The sequence below is a fragment of the Rhinoraja longicauda genome, chromosome 4 (genome assembly GCF_053455715.1).
Source record: "Rhinoraja longicauda isolate Sanriku21f chromosome 4, sRhiLon1.1, whole genome shotgun sequence".
Taxonomy (NCBI): domain Eukaryota; kingdom Metazoa; phylum Chordata; class Chondrichthyes; order Rajiformes; family Arhynchobatidae; genus Rhinoraja; species Rhinoraja longicauda.
This window is the reverse complement of record NC_135956.1, coordinates 33161493-33188521: the sequence shown is the minus strand read 5'-3', so window position 1 is coordinate 33188521 and position 27029 is coordinate 33161493. Positions and strand designations below refer to the sequence as shown.

Genomic DNA, 27029 nt, shown 5'->3' with positions numbered 1-27029 from the left:
CACCTCATCTGTGAAACACGGTGGTGGGGTGTTATGGCCTGGGTATGAATGGCTGCTGAAGGTACTGTCTCACTTATCTTCATTGATGATACAACTGCTGACGGTAGTAACATAATGAATTCTGAAGTGTATAGACACATCCTATCTACTCATGTTCAAACAACTCATTGGCCAGCGGTTCATTCAACAGCAAGACAATGATCCCAAACATACTGCTAAAGCAACAAAGAGTTTTTCAAAGCTACAAAATGGTAAATTCTTGAGTGGCCAGGTCAATCACCTGATCTGAACCCAATTGAGCATGCCTTTTATATGCTGCAGAGGGATGTGAAGGGTACTAGCCCCCAAAACAAACATAAGCTAAAGATGGCTGTAATACAGGCCTGACAGAGCATCACCAGATACCCAGTAACTGGTGATGTCCATGAATCGCAGACTTCAAGCAGTCATTGCATGCAAATGATATGCAACAAAATACTAAACATGACTACTTTCATTTACATGACATTGCTGTGTCCCAAACATTATGGTGCCCTGAAATGGTGCGACTAAGTAATTTCTGCATGGTGAAACCAAAATGTATAAAAATGGCCTTTTTTAAAAATCTGACAATGTGCACTTTAACCACATGTGATTTTTTTCTATTACAAATCTCAAATTGTGGGGTACAGAGGGAAATAAATAAATGATGGGTCTTTGTCCCACACATTATGGAGACCACTGTACATTGCCAGGCTGTCTTCCCACCACAGAAAAACTTACATAGCAATTTGTCTATTCAATCAGAAAATAAATGGACTAATTTCATCGTAGATGTACAATTTAAGAAGGGAACCAAGCCTCGGTGTTTTTAAAATATGTAATAGCCTTCATCTATGCAGTGTTATTGTTTGATTATGTTTGGTTTTGCACCATCGTAGGGAACTTTTGAGAACGTAAAGCATTGTTGCTGTAAAGAACCCGTTTGCCTACTTTTTTTTCCCAGGCAAAAATAAGTCTTTCACTACTCAGCTGTCGTTAATTGTCATAATTTGGAATGTGAAATAACCAGCCTAGAAAAGGGTGTGCTTGGCACAGGTTGTAAAGACTTTCTTTCAGGGACAGCAATTGCAAACTAATTGTAAGTTTATCTTGATGTACATCAATAGAATAATTGTAAAGCAATTATCAGAATGGAGTTAACAATTTGGCGGGAGGGGAAGGAGAGAGAGAGAGAGTATATTAATATATATATTAATATATATTAATATATATATGCTGGCTGAGACGCTAAGTTACTCAACCACTTTGCGTCTATCTTTGGTATGTGCAGCTCCTTTCCACACATATCTGAAAGCTTAATGTTCATTAATAACCAGGAGTATTACTGCTACCCGTATAGTTATTATAGTAGCAAATTCTGCAGAAAAATCATTGCTACAATTTGATGCTGATTATTTAATCGGAATAGAATTTAAGGTATGGAGTGTGAAGGACATAGATGATTCAATAGTTTCAATGGTACTTTTATTATCACATGTACCAAGGTACAGTGAAATTATTTTTTGCATGCAGATCAGTAAAAGTATTACTATACATAAGCGCATCTTAGATTTGGTACAACAAAAAAATAAATTGTCCCGAGTGCGTGTAGGATAATGTTAATGTGCGGGGATTGCTGGTCGGCGCGGACCCGGTGGGTCGAATGGCCTGTATCCACGCTGTATCTCTAAGCTAAGCTAAACTGTATAGGAATAGTACACTGAGACAGTATACAATGCTTGCCAGATTTTGACACTAATTTCAAGTTCAAGTTGATAAAAGTGCCTTTAACCTGCAGTTGCAAGCTGCATCCGGTCCATGCGCTCGGCCTCTGAGAGTGGCTCTCGACTCAGCTGAGCCCCAGGCTTTTGCAGGGCCTCTGCGACGTTTTGATTTGGGGCCCTTCAGTCTGAAGAGGCGTCCTGAACTGCAACGTCGTCTATCCATGTCCTCCATTGATGCTGCCATGTCCTCCATTGATTTCTTTCAAAGTTTTGTGTTCGGCCCAAAATCCCAAGTTATTCTTGGAAGTAGTGATAATGAGCCAGCATCTTAATCTGCTGTGGTCTTTATGGTAAAAACACTCACAATGCTGTTGAATAGGTAGTCCAATCGGTTTGCACTCAGTCATCTGCAAATGAATAAAATATGTTGTGGACAGTGCTATCAAGAAGCATTTGCTCACTAAGCATTAATGCCCTGTTTGGGTTTTAACAGACCACCCTGGTCATGATGTTGATGTGTTCTTGGGTTCAAACTTGAACCAAAAGCTGAACTCTAAAGTGAGGGTGATCTCCCTCTGCATCAAGAGCCCAGGTAAAATTAGTCAATGAACAGCAAGGAGAGTGCAAACTAATAGTTGGTGTAATGCCTTACACAAAAGACAATGGTGTTGGAGTCATCCAGGCCTAGTTCACTGCAGGAGTTCCTCAAGGCACATCTGAGTCCATTCATTCTGAAGAAGGTCCCGACCCCAAACATCACGGCACCATGTTCTTCAGAGATGCTGCCTGCCTCGCTGAGTTACTTCAGCACTTTGTGTCATTTTGTGTAAATCAGCATCTGCAGTTCCTTGTTTCCACTTATTTTCAGCTGCTTCTTCAATGACTTTCTTTTCATATTGTAGTCAGAAACAGGGATGTTTCTACCGATGATTGCACAATGTTCAATTCCATTTACAACTCGTACTCAAATATCAACATCCTGCCCTGGCCTGGCTTGTTTCCTAGGGACCATAAGGTTCAATATGCCCCCCCATCCCCTGTTTCAGGAAACTCCACACACTGTTTCAGGAAACTTTATTGGATTCACCAAACAAATTCTGCCTAAGCCTTTTGCACTGTAACTCCAAGACAATATTGGGCAATACTGCAGCAACAGTCTTTGTCCAATGTTGTCACTACATTGAAACAGCTTGGTGCAGCTAAGAGAATCTATGTCATTGGATGTCTTTACACATCTGAATTGAAATTTAAGGATAGCCTATTGCATTTAAAACATTGTTTTCAAAGCATCGTAAGTAGCCTACTGTGCAAAGCTTAGAAATACAATGCAACAAATTAAAATTAAAGTACTGATATTTTAGAAACCTACTTTAATGTATGCAAACACTCACTTGCAAGAGCAATGCAATACATTTTAAAAGGCATGGAATAAAAGGAAGAATGTTGAAACAAAGAATTGTAGATGCTCGTTAATACACAAAAGGACAGAACGTGATGGAGTAACTCAGCAGATCAGGCAGCATCCCTGGAGTTCATGGACAGGTGATGTTTCGGGTCGAGACCCTTCTTCAGACGGTTAAGTCTCTCAGTCGGAATAAAAGGACATGTTTTAAAATGATCTGAAAGCCATACTGACATTCTCAAAATGTACCAGATTCCTGATTGTCAGCCTTAACCTCAGAAGAATGGGAAATTCCTGTGCCTTGGGTGTGACCATTTAAACAAAGAGAACAAAGCAGATGTACTTTAGAAATAAAGGTTTTTCACGGCATTATTTAAGTGCTGATAAAATCTCACTATCCTAAATTGAAATATAAAAACAATGCCAGAAGTAACTACATAAAATTACTTAAAAGTAACTACGATTGAGCCAGACTTTTCTATTTTTACATTAAACTGTTCTGGTTAACAATTTTTCTTTCATTTTTTTCTTAATCTTGATTTCTCATGCACTACTGTAGGTAAACAAGACGCCATCCATCTTGAGCATATTCACTGCCTTCCTCCAACTGTCTGGGGTAAAGAATTCTTAACAGTCACAACATTCTAGAGAATAAATTTCTCTATCTGTGTTAAATGGTCAACCCCTTATTCTGAATCTATGCACCATAATTCTGGACGCCCACACTGAGGAACCTCCTTTCGGCATCCACCCTCTCAAACTAAATCTTTCGCGTTTCATTTGGATCATCTCTCATTCTTCTAAATTCCCACGCATGCAAGCCAATTCTGCATCACCTGACTTTTTGTGTCATCTTCATCAGAGGAATGAACCTCTGCACTGCCTCCAGTAAGCACACCCATCCTTAAATGTAAGGCATTTCGTGCACAGGCTTGTTCTCAACAGCACCGCCATAAAGTTGATTCAAAGCTTCTCTACTTTGTTTTCAATTCCCCATGTAATACATGGCAATATTTCATTTGCTATTTTGATTTCTTCCAGTACCTTCGTACTGACTTTATTTTGTATATAACACCCCAAAATCACTTTGATCTTTTTTGTTTGTCTCACATTAAGTAATAGTTCGTTTGTTTTTGTTTTTTCAAATTGATGCTCTGTCAAATTCTCACATCCAAGGTTATCTCTCCGTATATTGATGCTTTGTGCCCTCCTCATAACTTATCCATCCACCTAGTTTTTGTTTCGATCATCAATAAATTTGGGTACAATATACTTGGTTGCTTCATTGATATAGATTTCAACTGCTTGAGGACCCAGCACTGAGCCTAGCAACACTCATTATTGATTGCCAGTCAGGAAGTGACATATTTCATGCAACTTTTCTCTCAGTTTGCTTCTCATCTATCCATGCCTACATACCATCAACCCTGTGCACTCTTATTTTATGAAGTAACATTTTATTTAACACTTTATTGAATGCTTTCCAGAATTCTAAATAAACAACATATACAGCTTTCTCATTGACCAGCCTGTTTGTTACACCCCTCAATCCTCAATCAAGTTTGTCAAAAATGCCCTTTCATGAAATCACATTGATTCTTCTTTTGATTGGCTGGCAGCTTGAACCATGCTATAAATATATATAAATGTAAACAATGTATTTTGACCTAGGAACATTTGTTATGTTCAGCTCTGTATATAGCAGGTTCATAATCAAATGTTGCATGACCATCTTTCCCAGGGCTCCATATTTTAATCTAATTTGTTAGAGTTCCTAATATCAAAACAACTTTGTATATTGCATCCTTTGACAAAACTAAACGGCACAGTGGTGCAGCGGTAGAGTTGTTGCCTCACCGTGCCAGAGACCCAGGTTCGATCCTGACTATGGGTGCTGTCTGTACGGAGTTTGTCCGTTCTCCCCGTGACCTGCCTGGGTTTTCTCCGAGATCTTTGGTTTCCTCCCACACTCCAAAGATATAGATACATAGACAATAGGTGCAAGAGTAGGCCATTCGGCCCTTTGAGCCAGCACTGCCATTCAATGTGATCATGGCTGATCATCCACAATCAGTACCCCGTTCCTGCCTTTTCCCCATACCCTTTAATTTCACTAGCCCTACGAGCTCTATCTAACACTCTTTTGAATGCATCCTGTGAATTGGCCTCCACTGCCTTCTGAGGCAGAGAATTCCACAAATTCATAACTCTCTGTGAAAGTTTTTTTCCTCATCTCTGTTCTAAGTGGCCTACTCCTTATTCTTAAACTGTGGCCCCTGATTCTGGACTCCCTGAACATCGGGAACGTGTTTCCTGCATCGTGTGTCCAATCCCTTAATAATTTTATATGTTTCTATACGATCCCCTCTCATCCTTCTAAATTCCAGTGAATACAAGCCCAGTCGCTCCATTCTTTCATCATATGACAGTCCCGTCATCTCGGGAATTAACCTCGTGAACCTACACACTCCCTCAATAGCAAGATGTATAGGTTTGTAGGTTAATTGGCTTGGTATAAATGTAAATTATCCCTAGTGTGTGTAGGATGGTGTTAGTGTGCGAGGATCGCTGGTCGGTGTGAACTCAGTGGGCCGAAGGGCCTGTTTCTGCGCTGTATCCCTAAACTAAACTGTCCCTTGTTTTCTTCAATCTATATGCAGTCAACTATGCCATCCTCTTTTCATGCCTCTCCCCTTTAATTCACCTTGATTTCTCCTTGCTTGTATAATTAAAAAGTCAATGGGAATGATTTCTTCCTCCTCCTACCACTATTAGCTTTAGAATTGATAAGCAAGAATTTATCACGTTCCTCTTTCTTAGAAACATGCAAACCTTTAATAACATCACCTGAAAATGCAAGTGGTTCCGCATGCTCGTTGCTAACGCCTGGCTTTACCTCATCACTTGAAAATTGAACCAAGAATGCCCCAGAGGTGTTAAAAACATTTAATTAGGTTTTGGCAGCAGATTGGCCGGAGTTATTGGAGGGAATATCTGATTGGGACTGCATGAAAACAGTCTAATTCAGATTCAACGAGTTTTTTCCTTTTGGTAAAATTATCTGGTAGAGCCCCATTTGGAACACAGTATACACTTTGTGGAAAAAATGGTTTCCATTGATTTTTTTTGTTTTACAGTCATATGGGAATATTGTTGGCACTTTTGTACAATGTTAGGAGAGAGAATAAAACTTGCAAGTAATATTTACCAAGTGGCAAAACAGTACTCCCTTATGGAAATGTTAGAAAATCTAGGTTGGTCAGGTTGCATACAGATGTGGAAAGAAAAACAGTTTTTCAGGTCCAGACCTTTCATGGAACCCTTTCAGATCTGGGACCTAAAACTTTAACTGCTTTTCTTTCCTCGGGTGCTGCCTGACCCAATGAGGTTATCCAGCATTTATTTAAAAAATAAAAATGCAGCTACATCGTTGCTGCATTTAACATGCCTATCACACTGCAATGCAAGCAGCAATGAATCCTGTATTCATCCCCACAGGCACACCCACCTTTCTCTTCTGATGAGCTAGTCGGAGACTGAATTTTCCCGAGGTTCATTAAGAAAATTTGCTCGTTCATTTTGGTGCTGCAAAATTGAGAAAAAATTCCAATTAATTTGCATCAGCATCTGTTATTTCTCTCAGTATAACACCAATGTTTCATGATGGTATATTAGTGCTTTACATTTCTTTCAGACCTAAATATACATTTTCGAGTTCAGTTTTAGAAATGCTATAAATGTGGAAAGTCCCTTGTAATTTAGTTCTGAGTCGCATGATCTGAATTTGAAATGTTTAGTCATTCCACTTACCAGAATCACATGACTGGAAACTTTTGGTTTCTGAAATGTTGGTCTGCAAGGATTAAAAATAGGCATCGTAGGAGCGCATGTTTTCAAACAATGTAATTTAACCTTGGCAAAGAGAGAGTTCCAAACTAATGAAAAAACTGCACTGGCTTATTTTCCATTTCTTCAATTCAGCAGGTTGAAGTTCTCAGAGCTTTCCTTTCAACATTAAAAAATAATTATCTTCATTGATCTATGTTGTCCAGAATTTTGTGGCCACATTTTTTAATAGTTTTGTATTGATATTGCTGTCATGTGGACACAGTGAAGGATAATGAGTACAGCATTTAGTGCAAGATATAACATTGAAGTCCAATTAAAGCTAGTTCAAAGGTCTCCAATGAAGTAGATGAGATGTCAGGACCACACCCTAGCTGATGAGAGAACCATTCTGTTGCCTGATTCAGTTCATTATTTAAGTACAGGATTATCTTTATAAAAGTATGTTTTACATGTTACACGTATACATTTCTCCTCACCCTTTAGATTCAGATCCAGGACACTCAAATGAAACCTGGGGGGAACGATTAATACCACCTTACAGGACATACTCAGGTAAATCCTGTTAACATATGAAAATTCTTTTCTTTCTCCTAATAAAAATTGCACATTCTAAATATTTGATGTTTGACATTTTCTTCTGTCATTTATGTGTGCTTCAGTGAGACGAATCATGTGGCCTGTCTCACGTTGCTCAGATAACCTGCTTTTAATTATGTTCTATAAAGAGTGCCAAGAGAAGCTCTTATTCAAATCTAAGGATGCAATGACACTTCTGACCCAAGTAGAGAAAAAAAGGCAAATCACTTCATATGATAGATTTCACCAGACACGGCTGCTTCTTGATAATGATTGGGTGAATCAGCTGTGCTGGAGATACTAAGTTGTGGAAAAATATAACCACTCGAGCATGCCTCATTAATTAATTACTCCTAGAGACTAATTTCAACAGCTTTAACACTTAAGAATTACATGTGTTAACTCTTGTATTTCTCCATGTAAAAGTCTGAAGCCATGTATTTCTTAGTAGCAAGGAACCAGGGTCATTATTCCCATCAATACCTGTTTACATTATAAGGAGACAAATGCTGCAGAACATCACAAAAGATTCCCATCTAATGTGGAAGCTTAATTCCATGCATTATTGTTCTCTTGGTACAAAACCAACTCCTGAAATGTAAAAGCGAGAAGATGGGTATTGCGTCTAACGTACTTTGTGAACAAATGATTGCAGGCTACATTATCTGGGATTAGGACCATTTAACAAGTAAGAAAAATGACCTTGTATAAATTTAAGATGTTGGCATCATGTATTCTAAACAATTAATCAATTGTATGAAACAATCAGCTCTGCTGTTCGCCTTCCCTGGTAGCTGTCAGTACTGTGACAACTTATCATTACACGTTCCTTTTTTAATGGCAGCTATAAATGTAATGGGCATCTGTTAATCTGGTTAAATATCTGGCTTCTGCACTTGTTAAAGTCGACTCTTGCTTTACTCCTTTCAGTAATTTCAGCTTGACTTGGGTAGCCTACTACTATGATGAAGTCCACAATGAACTGTGGCTGCTGAAAGGTCATTCCCTTTCACTTGCGAGTACGAGAGGTTTCCAAGATTGACGCTTATTACATGAGTGGTTGCAGTTGGAATTCCTGCCTGGGTGTTAATAATGAACATAATGTTTGAGTACTGCTGAGGTGTGGCAGGGAAGGAAAAATGAGAAATGCTGAAACCTTGATGAAAGATGGCACTTTCACACATCCTAATGCCAATTGACCTTTTGGAACTCAGCCGTCAATGGAATATGAGAATAACACAATTGCAAAACCTATATCAAAGTCGGTGACTCTATCTTGCATGACATTTGTCTGCTGTCTCAAGGCTTTATGGTCTCTCGGTGATCAGCTTTGTTTTTGAAGAACAACAGACATGTGACTCGGAGTCTTCTCTGTTCCTCGAAGAGGGAAGATCCCATGCAAGGCATCTCACTGCTCCTGCTCATGGATGGTATTTCTGTTTTTCCATGACTGCAACTTTCTCCTGCACTAGAATTAACCAAGCTCCAAAGAGGTTAACATGAAACTCCAGAGCTATGTAGAATTTGAGTAGCCTTCAGATTATCTTTCTTGAAAGGTTGAAGATTGTCTCCCTCTGTATTTCAGAGGATTGTGTGTGGTCAGGCAGGCAGGATAACAAACCAACCATTTTGGTGCTCATTCACACTAACCTTCCCAAGAGCACTTCCCTATTATAGTTTTCATCCGAGTAGGATAATGCTGATGTGTGGGCACTTTGTACCAGTCAGCATGTTAACTCTCCTTCGCTTCTCGCCTGAGTGTAGACTGATGACTCCTGTCTTTTATGCAATGCACCCTCCTGTAACCTTAAACAAACTGCTAGTGGAACTTGTCACATTAGGTGGCATCTGGAGGCAGGGGGATGGTCACTCTTTTGAGTCGAGATCCTGCAGTCTCTGGTTTCTCTTCTAACCTAATGTAATTTGCTATTATAGTGCAATGTATTATGTCACAATCAGGAAACCACACTCTGAAATTTTCCAAGTAAATTTTCCTCACATTGGAGAACAAATTCTGTTCGTCCCTTTCTGGTTTGTTCTGAGTGAGCGACAGCATGACAATCTGTCAATGGCTATAAATGTTGTGATTTAAATGCAACTTGGTTTCATGAATAATGGTTAAAAAAAGGATTGTCATGCTGTCGCTCACTCAGAACAAACCAGAAAGGGACGAACAGAAAGAGCAATTTGCATTAAGCAATAAACAAGAATTGACTGTGGAGTGTTAAATTGCCCAGCTGACCTGTGGCAATTAGCAACTCCTGTTCCTAATTCCTTGTGTTCTTATGTAATACATAATCGACAGTTTTAAAACTAAAGCTAACCACTCTACAAAAAGGAACCGTTTGCAAATATTTTGCTGAAATGGCATAATGAAAAGTTTTCAGTCATTCAGCTAGAAAAGGCATGTTAAACATGTATTGTGCAGTGAGCTAATGAACTATTCTTTCTCAGGGCACATTGCTGAGTAAAGCTGCAGTGCATGAGACTTGAGGCATTGTACATTTGTGGGCAGAAAAATCAAATGATGGTGTGGATGCCAAAATGCAGTGATGGGATATTAGTCAGTGGTGGTGTATTGAGATTTCAAAGGTTATTCAGAACATTGGGATTGGAAGGAAGAGCACGGGATTGAGAGAGTACTGCTGAAGGGTAAACCGGTTCAAAATTGGCTGATAGGAGCATGGTCATGTTCAAGGATGAAATCAGTTGAAGGGGAATGTTGGCATAATTACTTTTTGAAATTGACTGCTTGGAGCTTCAGGATCGTATGGATGGATGGAGTGAGGGGACTGAGGGGGGAACCACTATCAGGATGTTTTAATGGTAACATGCATCTGTAGAAGTTGGTAACTCTGCTGACAAACTTTTTTCAGTTATGTTTATTTTATGTTGGATGGTTTGGGAAGGCCTACTTCTGTGTGTTATCCATGGGCATGAAACCACTCTGCTTTCTTGGGAGGCTGTGTACATTAATGTGAAAGAAGCAAGGACTTGTGGTGGGTTGCATGTCATTGGTTTGTCAACATGTCACATTGTTGGATATGGATGAAACACGGTGTTAGAAATTCTGTTGGCAGAACTGATTCAGAATGAAGTCATTCGAAACAAAAATGTAAAAATCATAATTTTAATGCTCTTAGTTCTATAATTATTATTTTTTTTTAATAATTGCCCCCCTAAGAAAGTATAAGGAATTGTGAGGCAATGATGACTATTAGGCTCAGTCTTGATTCTTTAGTTCAAATAAAAGAATGTAAAGACTAGAAAACATCAGGTCTAAATTTCAAAAAGTAATTATGTCCTAATTTGTGTCTACGAACACAGAGTTTGAACAGAAGAAAGTAGTACAATTAATCTAAAACGCATATTTTAAATAATTCAATGAGGCCTGTTTCATTGGAAATGTAATTGCATAATGCTGTCTTTATTCATTGCTGTGCAGTTTTTCCATGGAGGAAACCTGATAACCATTTCCAACTCGCTAATTTGCAGTGAGTCACCTTTGCATCAAGTCTATGTAAGATGATGTCATTTCCGAAGCAATTATCTTTTTTGAGCAATGCAGGGGTACTTTTTATTCAATATTTTTTCACGATCCAAGTGTTGCTGCCAAGGCCTGTGTTTATCAATTATCCTTTAATTCCTTTCGAGTAGATGATGGGGAGCCAGCTTGTTAAAATGCTGTGTAGGAAAGAACTGCAAATGCTGATTTAAATCGAAGGAAGACACAAAATGTTGGAGTAACTCAGTGGGACAAACAGCATCTCTGGAGAGAAGGAATGGGTGACATTTCGGGTAGAGACCCTTCTTCAGACTGAAGATTGTTAAAATGCTATAGTTCTGATGAAGATACACACACAGTGTAGGGAACTCAAGATTTGGATCAAGTAATGAAGAAGGAATAATATAGTTACCTCCGGGATGGTGTTTGACTTCAAGGCTCTTGTCTTTCATACTGGTATTGGTTATTGTCATGTATGTTGAGATACAGTGACAAACGTTTTTTGCATTTTATCCAGTAAAGTCATATTATACATGAGTACAATCAAGCCATACACAAGTACAATAAGTTGAGCAAAGGGAAAAATATCAGAATGATGAATATATGTTACAGCATTGCAGCGTTACAAAGAGAGGGGAAAAGCTGATTACGAATCTTGTGGTATGTGCTTTCAAGCTTTTGTGTCGTCTGCCCAATAGGAAAGGGTGGAGAATGACAGTGGTGACAATGGTCCTTGATTATATAGATTGCTTTCCCGAGGAAGAATCAATTTGGGGGGGGGGGGGGGCTGGCTGGTTTGTGTGAGGGACTGGGGTACATCTACAACTGTAATTTCTTGAAGTCTTGGACAGGGCTGTTGCCAAGCCAAGCTGCGATGCATCTCGATAGAATACTTTCTGAGGTGCATCAGTAAAAGTTGGTAATAGTGGATGGAGACATGCCAAACTTCCTGAGTCTTCTGAGGAAGTGGAGATGTTAGTGTGTTTTCTTGGCTTTAGTTCCAATGCCTAGGACAAATTATTTATGGAAGCCATGGGTTTGCAGGTATAACCTAGGCAGGTAAATACAATTTTAAATTTCATTCTACAGTATTAAAAGAAGTGCTAGAGATGATGCAGTGGTTTTAATTTTCCAATGTTTCTTGGAGTTTGGGCAAGGTTCATTAGACTGACAAAGAGCAAATGTAATCTCATTGTTCATAAAGGAAATGAGTCAGAAGGTAGGAAACTACAGACAAATTAGCTTAATGTCTGTCATAGGGAACCTGTATTAAAGATGGCTTAGCAATGCATTTAGAAATATTTGAAGTAATCAGGCAAAATCATCATAATTTTGTAAAAGTGTAATGATTTGACTAAATTACTGACTTTCTTTGAAACGTAGTATGTGCTGTGGATAAAAGGGATTAAGGGGATGTACTGTACTTGGATTTCCTGAAGACATTTTATAAGGTGTCACATTAAAGGTTATTGTAGAAAACAAAAGATCATGGTCTGGGACATAATGTATTGGCATAAATAGGAAATAAGGTGGTGAACTGCAGACATAAATTAATATTTTACTGGGTGGCAAGATGTAACAAGTGATGGGCCATAAGGATGAATAGTCGGGCTTCTCACATTTTTATAATTTATTTAAATTACTTGGATGAAAACATCAAAGGTATAGTTGCTAAAAGTGCTGATGACACAAAGATAGTAAGCTGTGCAGGGAACATAAGGAAACTACAAGGCGACATAGGTGAAGTGAATTTGCAAAAATCATGCAAGTGGAATATATCTTGTATAAGGAAGACATTCGGACCGTCGAGTCTACGATGACTCTCGGAGCAATTCAGTCAATCTCATTCCCCCACTTAGTTTTCTGTAACCTTTTCTTTCACTCATGGTCATTTCACAATGACCAGTTAATCTATTACCAGCATGTCATGGGATGTGGGAGGAAACCAGAGTGCCCAGTCAAAACCCATGAGGTCACATGGAAGTACACAAACTCCACACAGATAGTACCAGAGATCAGACACTCTTTATAACCTTTATAAACTTACATTCATTATCATCATTTTTAAGGAATGATGCAAATAAGTTGATGGTTGGTCGGGGAAGATTTGCCGGACTGAAGTCTGGAATAGACTCATTCTCTTATGGGGCAGACTATGCTTATATCTGCTGGCACTATAAACAGTAAAGTGACTTCATTGAAACATAGAACAACTCATCCATGCCTACCAAGATGACTCATCTAAGCTAATCCCATTTTCCTGCATTTGATGTGTATCCCTCAAAATCTTTTCTACCCATGTATCTGTCCAAGGGTCTTAAATAGAAGGGTCTCGACCCAAAACATCACCCATTCCTTCTCTCCAGAGACGCTACCTGAGCCGCTGAGTTATTCCAGCATTTTGTGTCTATCTTCAATTTGAACCAGCATCTGCAGATCTTTCCTATACATCATGACTGATTTGTATCTTAACTGCATTTATCTGCCTTAAGTCTTAGTTATTGTCTAAGAATATTCATGGTTTTTTATTTTGAAAATTCAAATTATGAAAATCCACAGCCTTTCTCAGGAGGGAAAAATTTAATTCTGTTTTGTTACATATGACAATAAAACACTTGAAATTTGTGTTTCCACATCCTTTTTATGTTGGGGTGCAGGGGAAGTGCCCTAATAGTTTCTCCAGCAAGACTAAATTCTCATTTTAAAATTGTCTTCCCTCATTGCACTTAAGTGCTAGTGGTAGTCAGTTCTGTGTGTTCTTTGTTCTTTCCAAATTTTTGACTCAAAACACAAGCAGTCTGCTGGAGGATCTTAGCTGGCCAGGCAGCATCTGCGGAGATATATGGAATGGGGGTGTTCAGGGTCAGGAAACTTTCTCAGGATGAATGAACAAGTTAAATTGAAGAATCTTGACCTGAAATGTTCACTGTTCATTTCCTTCCACAATAATGCCTGACCTGCTGAATTCCTCCAGCAGATTGTTGCTCCAGATTCCAGCATCTCCAGTCTCGTGTTTCCATTTGACTAGGTCACCTGTTTTCACCCGCATGCTCTCTTTTGTATGTGCTGTGGGAACATAATCCACATTTATGGAGCCGGTCTCATTCTAATCCAATAAGTTCTGATATTACTGAAGCACGTTCTTCCAAACCGATATAAATTGTTTGATGTGACAGAAAAATGAACTGCAGAATGGAAGTGTCTGGCCAAAGTTATACATAATTGGCTGATAAATTCTTCCCATTTGTAACCCAGCCCTCTTGAAACGATAGCAACTATTTGGGACTGATGATTTTGAATTGTTAAGAGTGCTATTCACCCATTGTTTTTCTTTCAAGATTGTGCTTTCACATATTAATGCTGTCAAATAAATATTGAGCATAGGATGTTTGAAATATGACTGACCAATATTTTCTTTTAAATTTCAGAAAAAGAAGGTCCTGAGAAAAAGAAAATGAAAAAGGAACCCGGAAGCAAAAAATCAGTTCCCGTTTGCAAGGCCACACTTGGCGGCATACTTATTGGGTATCCACTGTCGGAACGTCAACAGATGGCTCTAGTGATGCAGATGACTGCGAGAGATAACAGTCCAGGTCATACCAACCATATTTTTTGTTTTTCTTGTCAATTTGTGCAATAATTCTGCATTCTTAAGGGGCAAAATTTCTAATGTTTTTCTAATTCTTCTTTGTTGAAATGGTATAACTAAAATAATGCAAAGCTATTTCTGTTCAAATAAGCAAACATGATGTCCTATGTAAATGCACCAATTTGATCAAACAGGAGTGTAATTGAAAATGAATCAAATGAGAAAAAGCTTATTCTTTATAGTATTGTAAGCTTTTGGTAAACTTAGATATTCTGCTTGATATACTATCATTTTCATTCTGAGGTGATCTAATGAGAGAAGGAGTCAATCATGTATTTGCTTCATTGACTTCGATTTTCTTCCCTTGTGAAAGTGCTGATTCTCTCACTGAGGTACTGTCCTTAAGCAGCCTTTGCTTTGGTTTGGAATTGAATTGCCAGTTAAAGTTCCTTATCTTAATTCGCTGTTGAAAAGTGGGATGTTGTATCTTAAAGCTATGGAACCTACAGTCATCATGAATCAGCAGTTTCAACGATTGTTTTATCTTGCAAATGTTTTTGTGAAAACTGGTTTATTCAATGTACTATATGCTTCTTGGAGATAACTGAATTTTTATTCCTAGTGTGAGCTCTCAATTTCATACATCATTGATTCTTGAGATCAAATTACTGCAATGTGGGAGGGATATCCTGTTTCATTTACTGTTATCATGTTAAAGGGGCAGGCCAGCTTCTCTAAAATTTAACGTTTTCAAAATGAGGTCAAAAGGAAGAAAAATGCAGATCTTTAAAGAGGAGTTGATTGAGGGTAGTGCAGTGGATATTGTCCACATGGACTTTCAGGGATTTGATAAGATCCCCTGTGATCTAGAAGATTAAGAAGCAAGGGATCCAGGGTGACTTGGTAGTTTGGATTCAGAACTGGCTTACTCATAGAAGACAGACAATAAAACATTCTTGACTCTTGAGAGTAGTGGTGGAAGGATGTCTGTCTGGCCGGAGATCTGTGACCAGTAGTGCTCTACAGGGATCAGTGCTGGGACATCTGCTATTCGTGATATAGATAAATGACTTAGAAAAAATATATAATTAGGTTAGTTATTAAATTTGCAGACCACACAAAAATTGGTGGAGTTGCAGACAGTGAAGAAGGCTGTAAAAAAAAACAAGATATAGACCAATCACAGATATGAGCAGAAAAATGGTAGATAGAATGTAATCTGGGCAAGTGTGAGGTGTTGTACTTGGGGAAGTCAAATGGAAAGGGAAGGTATGCAGTTAATTGCAGGACCCTTGATGTACAGGGGGAAATTAAGGACCAGGTGTATAACTCCCTGAAAGTGGCAATACAACTAGATAGGGTGGTAAAGAAGGCCTATGATGTGCTTGCTCTGCCTCAGAAGGCGGTGGAGGCCAATTCTCTGAGTGCTTTCAAGAGAGAGCTAGATAGAGCTCTTAAGGATAGCGGAGTCAGGGGGTATGGGGAGAAGGCAGAAACGGGGTACTCATTGGGAATGATCTGCCATTGAATGGCGGTGCTGGCTTGTAGGGCCGAATGGCCTACTCCTGCACCTATTGCCTATTGCCTTCATCGGTCAAGCCTTTGATAATATGAGTCAGGAAGTCATCGCAACTTTATAAAACCTTGGTTTGATGCATTTGGAGAATTGTGTGCAGTTCTAGTCACCTCATTGCAGGAAGGACATGCAGACTTTGGAGAGAGTGCATGAGGTTTATTAGAATGCTGTCTGGATTAGAGGACATTAGCTATAAGGAGAGGTTGGACAGACATGGATTGTTTTCTCTGGAACATCAGAGGCTAATGGGAAACCATAAATAGAAGGTTATAAAATATGAGGCATTGATAGGGTAGATGGTTAGGAAACCTTTTCTCAAGATGCAAATGTGAAATACTAGAGAGCATAGCTTTAAAGTGAGAGCAGGAAAGGTTAAAAGAGATTGAGGGGCAATCTTCTTGCAAAGGAAGTGATGGGTGCCTGGTATGCACTGTCAGGGTTGATGGTGGGTAAGCAGATAAGACAGTGGTGTTTAAGTGGCTTTTAGATAAGCACATGAAAACACAGCAAATGGAGGGATATGGATCACATACGGGTAGAAGCGATTAGTTTAATTTTGGATTGTGTTCGGCACAGATATAATGTGCCTTCCTGTGCTGTACTGTCCTATATTCGTCTGATTTGAATAATCCTTCTGAGAGGACTAGGAAACAGCAGCAATTCACACAAACAACTGAAGAGGGATTGAAATTTAACAATCCATTGAGCTAGCTTCTGTCACTTAAATATTTCACACACCTCATAGATGCAGGTATTATTCTGGGCAACCAAGTCAGTGACTGACAAAAGTAACATTATGGATCTAGTCCATTTGTCAATGTTTACATATTGGTGAGTACACAAAGTAAAGTGAAGTTTGAACGGAATATTTGGTATTGGCCTTCGTTAATGCTAAAAGCGTAGGAGGTTAAAGAAGGGATTCCCTGTGAAATCAGTACCACTTCATCCGTGTCTTACATAATTGGGGAAAAATAATCGCCTTTTCCTGATTATGTAGATGCAGATTTTTGTGTTGCACTTGGATCTCTTGTCATATTGATTCTTGGTCAAAGCCAGGCTTTGATTCTTAAGTTCTTTATAATCCATTATCATTTGTTTTTATTTTGGTGGGGAGAGGGTGTGCCAAATTGTGTTTTCACTTTTTTCATTGCGCTCACTCCCCGCATTCTTTATTGGACCTGCATTGTAATAATGATCATGTTTCTTATTGAGAAAATATTCATTTACCACAAATGTTTTCTGATATTAAGTGGTGTTTGCTTGGTTATTTACTTTCAATTATGACTTCACCTTGCTGGGTTTTTAAAAACTCAGTTCCCGTGCTTATAAAGTTCACCAAAATTACTGGAAAATAAATATAATTGTGAATGTTCAGTTCATCCAGTGCATATACCATTAATATATGAAATGTTCTATGAATACTTTGTATACCATTTAAATTACATTCAAAGGTACTTGACTTTTTTTTGACTGCTGAAGAACAAAGTATGGAGAAAAGGGTACACAATTTCCCACAGTTGTTACTGAAAGCTGCTTTAAATTTGGTGTGGCCTGGAGACAAAAGGAGCCAATACAGGTAGTAACAAGTCAGTGTAAATTTTGAACTGCACCTAGTTTGGTTACTGCGTTACTGTGCCAGTGAAGGATGTCCAACATTGTCCAAGGATTGCACGCATTACAAGTTATGAGCATTAGTACCCAAATAATGATGAACATCAACCCAGAACAATGGCCACTAGATAAAGCCAGTGTATGTAAAAATAAAACCTGATTAACCTTTAAGACATTTTGGCTATTAATTTATTTGATTGAGAAACAGCAGGATAATTATGATTGCTCATCCAACTCCCAACTGCAGTGAGCACAAATTTAAGATTGCGTATTTGTATGGGTTTCAGTGAAGGTTATTTCCAAGAAACTACTTAAGCCAATCTATGTATTTCATCACCACTAATTGTCTAATTAATCTATTCAAGGAGACGTGCTTAAACCAGCTATGTTTGCCTTGGTAAAATGTTGGTCACTTTCATAGCGTCATACAGAATGGAAACAGGTCTTTGACCCAATTCATCAATGCTGACAAAGATACACAACCTAAGCTAGTCCCATTTGCCTGCACCTCGCCCGTATCCCTCTATACCATGCCTATCTATATACCTGTCCAAATGGCTTTTAAATGTTATTGTACCTGCCTCAACTACTTCCTCTGGCAACTTGTTCAATATACCCATCACCGTATGTGGAAAAAGTTGCCACTTGGTGGCCGATTAAATCTTTCTCCTCTTATCTTTAATATATGCCCTCGAGATCTTGATTCCCCAACCCAGGCTGAAAGATGGTGCATTCATCCTATCTATGTTGCAAGGGGTGACATGGAATCAGGAGATGTAGAATCAGTATGGACAGAACTACGGAATTGTACGAGTCAAAACACCCTAATGGGAGTTATCTACAGGCCCCCAAACAGTAGCCTGGATATAGGGTGCAAGTTGAATCAAGAGTTAAAATTGGCATGTCGCAAAGGTAATGCTACAGTGGTTATGGAAGATTTCAATATGTAGATAGACTGGGAAAATCAGCTTGGTAATGGACCCCAAGAAAGGGAGTTTGTGGAGTGCCTCCGAGATGGATTCTTAGAACAGCTTGTACTGGAGCCTCCCAGGGAGAAGGCAATTCTGGATTTAGTGTTGTGTAATGAACTGGATTTGATAAGGGAACTCAAGGTAAAAGAGCCATTAGGAGGTAGTGATCATAATATGGTAAGTTTTAATCTACAATTTGAGAGGGAGAAGGGAAAATCAGAAGTGTCAGTATTGCAGTTGACTATGGAGGACTATAGGGGGACTATGGAGGCATGAGAGAGGAGCTGGCCAGTGTTGACTGGAAAAACATCCTAGCAGGGAAGACAGTGGAACAACAATGGCAGGTATTTCTGGGAATAATACAGAAGGTGCAGGATCAGTTCATTCGAAAGAGGAAGAAAGATTCTAGGGGAAGTAAGAGGCAACCGTGGCTGACAAGAGAAGTCAAGGACAGTATAAAAATAAAGCAGACGAGTTGAACTGGTACTTTGGATCTGTCTTCACTAAGGAAGACACCAACAATCTCCCAGATGTACTAGTGGACAGAGGTCCTAGGGTGACGGAGGAACTGAAGGAAATTTGCATTAGGCAGGAAATGGTGTTGGGTAGACTGAAGGCTGATAAATCCCATGGGCCTGATGGTCTGCACCCAGGGTACTTAAGGAAGTGAAATCTTGGAAGCATTGGTGATCATTTTCCAATGTTCTATAGATTCAGGATCAGTTCCTGTGGATTGGAGGGTAGCTAATGTTATCCCACTTTTTAAGAAAGGAGGGAGAGAGAAAATGGGAAATTATAGACCAGTTAGCCTGACATCAGTGGTGGGGAAAATGCTGGAGTCGATTATAAAAGGAGAAATTGCGGAACATTTGGATAGCAGTAACAGGATCGTTCCAAGTCAGCATGGATTTACGAAGGAGAAATCATGCTTGACTAATCTTCTGGAATTTTTTGAGGATGTAACTAGGAAAATGGACAAGGGAGAGCCAGTGGATGTAGTGTACCTGGACTTTCAGAAAGCCTTTAAGGTACCACATAGGAGTTTAGTGGGCAAGATTAGAGCACATGGTATTGGGGGTAGGGTGCTGACATGGATAGAAAATTGTTTGGCAGATAGGAAACAAAGAGTAGGGATTAACAGGTTCCTTTCAGAATTGCAGGCAATGACTAGTGGGGGACCGCAAGGCTCGGTGCTGGGAACGCAGCTATTTACAATATACATTAAGTACGTAGATGAAGGGATTAAAAGTAACATTAGCAAATTTGCAGATGCCACAAAGCTGGGTGGCAGTGTGAACTGTGAGGATGATGCTATGAGGATGCAGGGTGACTTGGACAGGTTGTGTGAGTGGGCAGATGCAGTTTAATGTGGATAAATGTGAGGTGATCCACTTTGGTGGTAAGAACAGGAAGGCAGATTATTATCTGAATGGTGTCAAGTTAGGAAATGGGGAAGTACAAAGAGATCTGGGTGTCCTTGTTCATCAGTCACTTAAAGTTAGCATGCAGGTACAGCAGGCATTGACAAAAGCTAATGGTGTGTTGGCTTTTATGACAAGAGGAGTTGAGTATAGGAGCAAAGAGATCCTTCTGCAGTTGTAAAGGGCCCTGGTGAGACCGCACCTGGAGTACTGTGTGCAGTTTTGGCCTCCAAATTTGAGGAAGGACATTCTTGCTATTGAGGGCCTGCAGCGTAGGTTCATTAGGTTAATTGCCGGAATGGCAGGACTGTCGCATGTTGAAAGACTGGAGCGACTAGGCTTGTATTCGCTGGAATTTAGAAGGATGAGAAGGGATCTTATTGAAACATATAAGATTATTAAGTGATTGGACACGTTAGAGGCAAGAAACAGGTTCCCAATGTTGGGGGAGTCCAGAACCAGGGCCACAGTTTAAGAATAAGGGGTAGGCCATTTAGAACGGAGGAAAAACTTTTTCTGTCAGAGTTGTAAATCTGTGGAATTCTCTGCCTCAGAAGGCCGTGAGGGCCAATTCTCTGAATGCTTCAAGAGAGAGCTAGATAGAGCTCTGAAAGATAGCAAAGTCAGGGCGTATGGGGAGAAGGCAGGAACGGGGTACTGATTATGAATGATCAGCCATGATCACATTGAATGGCGGTGCTAGCTCGAAGGGCCGAATGGCCTACTCCTGCACCTATCGTCTACTGTCTATGTTCTTCATGACTTTGTACATAGAAACACAGAAAATAGGTGCAGGAGGAGGCCATTCGGCCCTTTGAGCCAGCACCACCATTCATTGTGATCATGGCTGATCATCCACAATCAATAAACCATGCCTGCCTTCTCCCCATATCCCTTGATTCCACTAGCCCCTAGAGCTCTATCTCACTCTCTCTTAAATCCATCCAGTGATTTGGCCTCCACTGCCTTCTGTGGCAGAGAATTCCACAAATTCACAACTCTCTGGGTAAAAAAGTTCCTTCTCACCTCAGTTTTAAATGACTTCCCCTTTATTCTAAGACTGTGGTCCCTGGTTCTGGTCTCACCCAACATTGGGAACATTTTTCCTGCATCAAGCTTGTTCAGTCCTTTTATAATTTTATATGTCGCTATAAGATTCCCTCTCATCCTTCTAAACTCCAGTGAATACAAGCCTAGTCTTTTCAATCTTTCCTGATATGACAGTCCCACCATCCCAGGGATCAATCTCTTGAACCTACGCTGCACTGCCTCAATTACAAGGATATCCTTCCTCAAATTAGGAGACCAAAACTGTACACAATACTCCAGATGTGGTCTTACCAGGGCCCTATACAACTGCAGAAGAACCGTTTTACTCCTATACTGAAATCCTCTCATTATGAAGGCCAACATGCCATTAGCTTTCTTCACTACCTGCTGTACCTGCACGCCAACTTTCAGTGACTGGTGTACAAGGACACCCAGGTCTCACTGCACTTCCCCTTACCTAACCTGACACCATTGAGATAATAATCTGCCTCCTTGTTTTTGCTACCAAAGTGGATAACCTCACATTTATCTATATTATACTGCATCTGCCACGCATCTGCCCACTCGCTCAACCTGTCCAGGTCACCCTGCAACCTCCTAACATCCTCTTCGAAGTTCACACTGCCACCCAGCTTTGTGTCATCCGCAAACTTGCTAGTGTTACTTCTAATTCCTTCATCCAAATCATTAATATATATGGTAAACTGTTGCGACCCCAACACCGAGCCTTGCGGCACTCCACTCGCCACTGCCTGCCATTCTGAAAAGGACCCGTTTACTCCTACTCTTTGCTTCCTGTCTGCCAACCAATTCTCTATCCATGTCAACACCCTACCCCCAATACCTTGTGGTCTAATTTTGCTCACCAATCTCCCGTGTGGGACCTTATCAAAGGCTTTCTGAAAGTCGTGATACACTACATCCACTGGATCCCCTTCATCCATTTTACTTGTCACATCCTCAAAAAAATCTAGCATCTCTAAGATTACCATCAGTCTCATGTGCCCCCAAAGAATAAAGTCCTGGCTTGCCCGCCCTCTCCCTATAGCTCAGGCCTTGAGTCCTGGCAACATACTCTTAGATCTCTTTCCAGCTTGCTGACCAAAACTGAACATACTATTCCAAGTGCAGCCTCTTCAACATCTTGTACAACTGTAACATAACATCCCAGCTTCTATACTCTGTTCTGTTACTGCTGATGGCGAACATGCCAAAATAAATCTTTACCTCGTCTACCTATGATACTATGTTCAGGGAGCTATGTACCTATTCTCCTACATCCCTCTGCTCTGCAATACCCTCTTGGGCCCGATCGTTTACTTCAGTATTATATGGTATTGTGGTAAATGTGGTGAATAACTGAGGAAGAAATATGTTGATTGTTCCAGAGGACAGACAGTCTGAACCTTTTTCCCAGGGTGGAAATGTTGATGGTTAGAGGGCTTAGCTTCAAGGTTAGAGGGGCAAGGTTTAAAGGAGATGTGTGGGACATTTTTTTTTTACACAGAGTGGTGGGTACCTGAAATGTGCTACCAGGAGTGGTACTGGAGTAAGTTGCAATGGTGACATTTTAATGATGTTTGGATAAGCAAATGGATACGTAGGGAATGGTCGGATACGGATCGCATGCAGACAGAGGTGACTAGTTTAATTTGTCATCAAGTCTGACATGGGCGTTTTGGGCTGAAAAGCCTGTTACTGTGCTATACTGTTCTTTGTTCTAGTGGTGTAGTCTTGCTCTTTTTTTTCAGTCTTCATATACAAATTTGGCTGAAACCCAATCTTCCTTTCTTTCTCATTGATACAACTTCAAGTAGTATTCATAATAGAAAACCCCTATTTTTATATCATATGAACATAAATGGAAGTAAGAAGAGGCCATTTAACCACTTGTTCTGTCCTGTCATCTGATACAATGCCAATTTCTTACACTAAACCCAGATTCCTTGATTCCATCAATGTCCAAAAAAATTACCCATTTTTGTCTTGAATAAACTTGCCGGCTGAGTCATCATTAACACTCTTGGATAAAGAATTCTAAAGATTTAGTATCCTAATAAATTTCTTCCAATCTCAGACCCAAAATGGTATCCTCTTATTTCAAGAGTGACATCTGGGACTGTGCACGCCACCCAAAGGAACTGTCAACCCTTCATCTACCCTACCAATCCCTCAATAAATCACTACTCGTTCCTCTAAACTACAGAAAGTATAGGCTCCATCTTAATCTTATCTCGTAGGATTCAATGAATATTTTGTGTACTTCTGTTGTAACTAAATCCATCTTTCATTAGGGAGACCAGACCATGTGGCTTAGGCTTAATGAATTGGGTCAGACTATTGATATCATTGGGCTTGAGGATTCGGACCTGCTGCTGTATAATTTAAAGCTAAGGACCAGCTAAGTTGGTGGGGAATTTCTTGATCACAAATATGAAATTCCAAGGAATGCTGAAGATTAGACTTCTGATAAGCAATTCTTAAATAGGTCATTTGACTTCAGTTGATTTTAGATGCATTTTTTTGCATTATAAACTTTTAATATAACTTTATTTATATTGTTTTTGTCTTGATCTTGTTATTTGTTTTGGCATAAAAACAATACCTTGACAAATTTAGAAAATGTAGTTCCTCTTGTATTGGAAGCATCTTTCAAGACAGCTTTTTTTTTTTTTTTAAACACGTGAAAAATTTAACATTGTTTTTAGTAAAACATCATTTGCAGAATGGTAAATTTGCCAGTTCTGGTAAAAGTAATTAATGTACAAATAGCTTTACTTGTGCCTTCGAGTCTTTGTAAAACTGAATCCGTCATCGACCTTAAGCCCACATGTCTGACTGCAGAGCAAACTACATCATCCCACTGTTCATTGCATTAACTAATGACAGACGAGCCAATCTTCCCCCAGGAGTCAGTCTTCCTTCAGGCTAGTTAATGACAGCCTGTTTATCTCTGTAGTAAGGGATGCAAGGCTACAAGTGGTAACAATTGAGACTTCAACAAAGTTTAGAATTAAAAAGGAAAGGAACTACAAGGAGGCATATTGCACTGAGTTTCACACTAGTAAACTTGTGTGTATCAACATATGGAATCATGTTGCAAGAGGTTAAATGTAAAATGTTAAAATTTGAGAATTTAGCTTCATAACGACTCTGAAAGTGGTAAGATGTACGTTTTAACTTGTGCAAAGCATTTGACAAAGTGCCAACCACACAAGCTTAAAGTGCCTTGGGATGTTTCATTGTGATAGTTTCATTACATTTTAGTGGAAATGTTTGTCACTATCCAATAATTAGAAATCTCAACAAATTTGCAGGCATTGCCAAGCTGGGAGTCGTGAAACATGAGGCTGTAATTGGGGAACTACAAAATGACATCAAAAAGTACAAGTGCTGGTAGCGCCAGATAAAATGTAATATAGATAATTGTTGGGTACTACACAAAGATGAGCAATTATATTCTCCACTAAATGGTGTTCATGTGCTTTACCATATTTCAACTGTGGCAATCACTGAGCTGTGATCAAAATACAAAACCCTGCAAATCGAAGAGAGCCATGGTCTGGTTGCTGTGACATTGAAAACCGCTTCTAGTTCTGTTAACTGGGAAATTAAGCTATTTGTCAAACCCAATATCTATTTAGAGAAGAACTATAACAAATATTTTAGTTTAATTTAGAGAATTAGCATGGAAACAGACCCTTCGGCCCACCGTCCACACTGACCATTCACACTAGTTCCATGTTATCCCACTTTCTCATCCATTTCCGACAAACGAGGGTTAATTTACAGAGGCAAATTAACCCACAATTATTCACATCTTTGAGATGTGGAGGGAAAAGCGGAGCACCCGGAGGAAACCCACAGGTGGGAACGCGAGTACTCCACACAGACATCACCCAAGGTCAGGATCGAACCCAGGTCTCTGGCACTGATAGGCATTCCTGATGACAAAAAGGTTAAATTATAACCAAAAAATTTGGACTTCTTGGCATTTGATAGAAGTGACAAAACGATGATATAATCAATTAATAAAGTTAATTATTGCTCCAGGGAGCAATCATCAATTTCCTGCCCCAGTATTATTCAAATTCATTACTAAAAATACTTTTTGTGGGATTTCTTTCCCGATAAACTACAGGATGGAACATTCTGAACTACCATACCTTAAAAAAGAAAATGTATCATGACAAGAAAGTGAAAATTATCTCATTCAGGTTGTTTTTATTCCATTGATATTTAATTAAAATAATCCCAAAATTAAAATTATAGTTAGATTTGCAACTGTTATAGTAAGAAACAGTGTGAATATGTATTATAATATCTTATAACTTGTTCTTTGTTAAATATTGCAATTAGAAGTTACAGTAATGGAAATGTGCAATCTTTATTACAGCAAGATCTCTTACTCGCTACGTTAATTAAGTAAACTTAATATCAATATAATCTCACTCTGATCACAATGAACCTCAAATTGTTCAAAGGCTCATCTACATTGGAATGTCTTTCAAAGGCCTATTGGATAGAAATTCTAAATGGGTCTTTTATTTCATGAAGAAATTCCTTCTGACATTAGTCATCTTTTTTGTACAGAACAGTGCAGTAAAATCTGATTTTTCATTTCTGAATTTTTAGTACGTCCAAATAAATATGTTCTTATTTAGCAAATTGGTTTTATTTTGATCATGTAATGATTGATACAGTTTATTATTATGAATTGGGATGTGTGGCACATCAAAATCACTAAAAATGGTTGGAATGGTGCATGCAATTTGAGCAGCAGGCTGCCTAAAATCCTATAGTACTATAAGGTAAAGGAGCATATTGAAGCAATCTTTACCTTTTTCCAAATGTAATAACTTGTGCCATTCCATCTTGCCAACCTCCACTTTACCTTCTAATTTCCCCAGTCAACTGTTGTGTGTGCTCCTCTCTGCGAACTTGTTAAATATTGGTCAATTATTATACTATCTTACTCATTTCCCCCCAATGTAAATCCATGGTTGATTTCTTACCAATCAGCAAAGGTAGTGTGATCAGACCTGAGCACTATACAACTGCACTAGAGTTCCCATGTAGATCTTTTTAAATGCGCCACTGGAGAATCATTAAGAATAATTGCTGTGAATAATTCACATTTCTCATTGGCTCAATGCCTTTCTACTGTGAATGACTGTGCAAGAGTTATGGAAACTAGTGTACCCATGTCAACAGTTCAAGTTCCTTCTGCAGAAGAGCTTTACAACTGGCAAAGTAAGTAGATTTTTGTGCCATCAGCCTGAGCTGAGTTGGAACTCGTTTTCTAGAATTGACACGACAGCATGCTCATGTGCAGCAACATTTAATTATTGATATTTCAGCTTTAAAAATAAGCATTGTGTAGGAAAATCTTTTTGTATTTATGGTCCTTAATGATTCCTCTTGTGTGCCTGTGCGGTCTGTGCGCTTCCTGTGTTACCTTTCTGCTTTTGCAGCATATTTTCATTGACCATCCAAATGTATAAATATATATGAATTAGCATATTTACAATTCAGTCCTTTAATTGTTTTATCTATGAAATGTAATAGTTTAATTTATGGATTTTTTTTTCTAGGCAGCTGATGTATGCAGTGGCATATGCTGATGTTTGCATTTCTAAACAAATGTATATTTTTATTAAAAAGCAAAATATAGTGTCACAGCAATCGACTTCATTTGATGAAATGTGGTTTACACCTTGTGCTTCATTTCACT

General features: G+C 39.1%; 1 protein-coding gene across 7 annotated transcripts in view; it reads left to right on the top strand.

Moving 5' to 3' along the window:
• Positions 1 to 27029, top strand: part of ankrd12 (ankyrin repeat domain 12) — a 157413-nt gene that overhangs the window by 98488 nt on the left and 31896 nt on the right. For 5 of the 7 annotated variants that reach the window (XM_078397484.1, XM_078397482.1, XM_078397481.1 and 2 more), the window contains exons 4-5: positions 7480 to 7548; positions 14506 to 14670. In XM_078397484.1, the coding sequence (XP_078253610.1) occupies positions 7480 to 7548; positions 14506 to 14670 (234 nt within the window). The remainder of the gene's footprint in view (positions 1 to 7479; positions 7549 to 14505; positions 14671 to 27029) is intronic. The other 2 variants (XM_078397487.1, XM_078397488.1) reach the window with 2 other exon arrangements.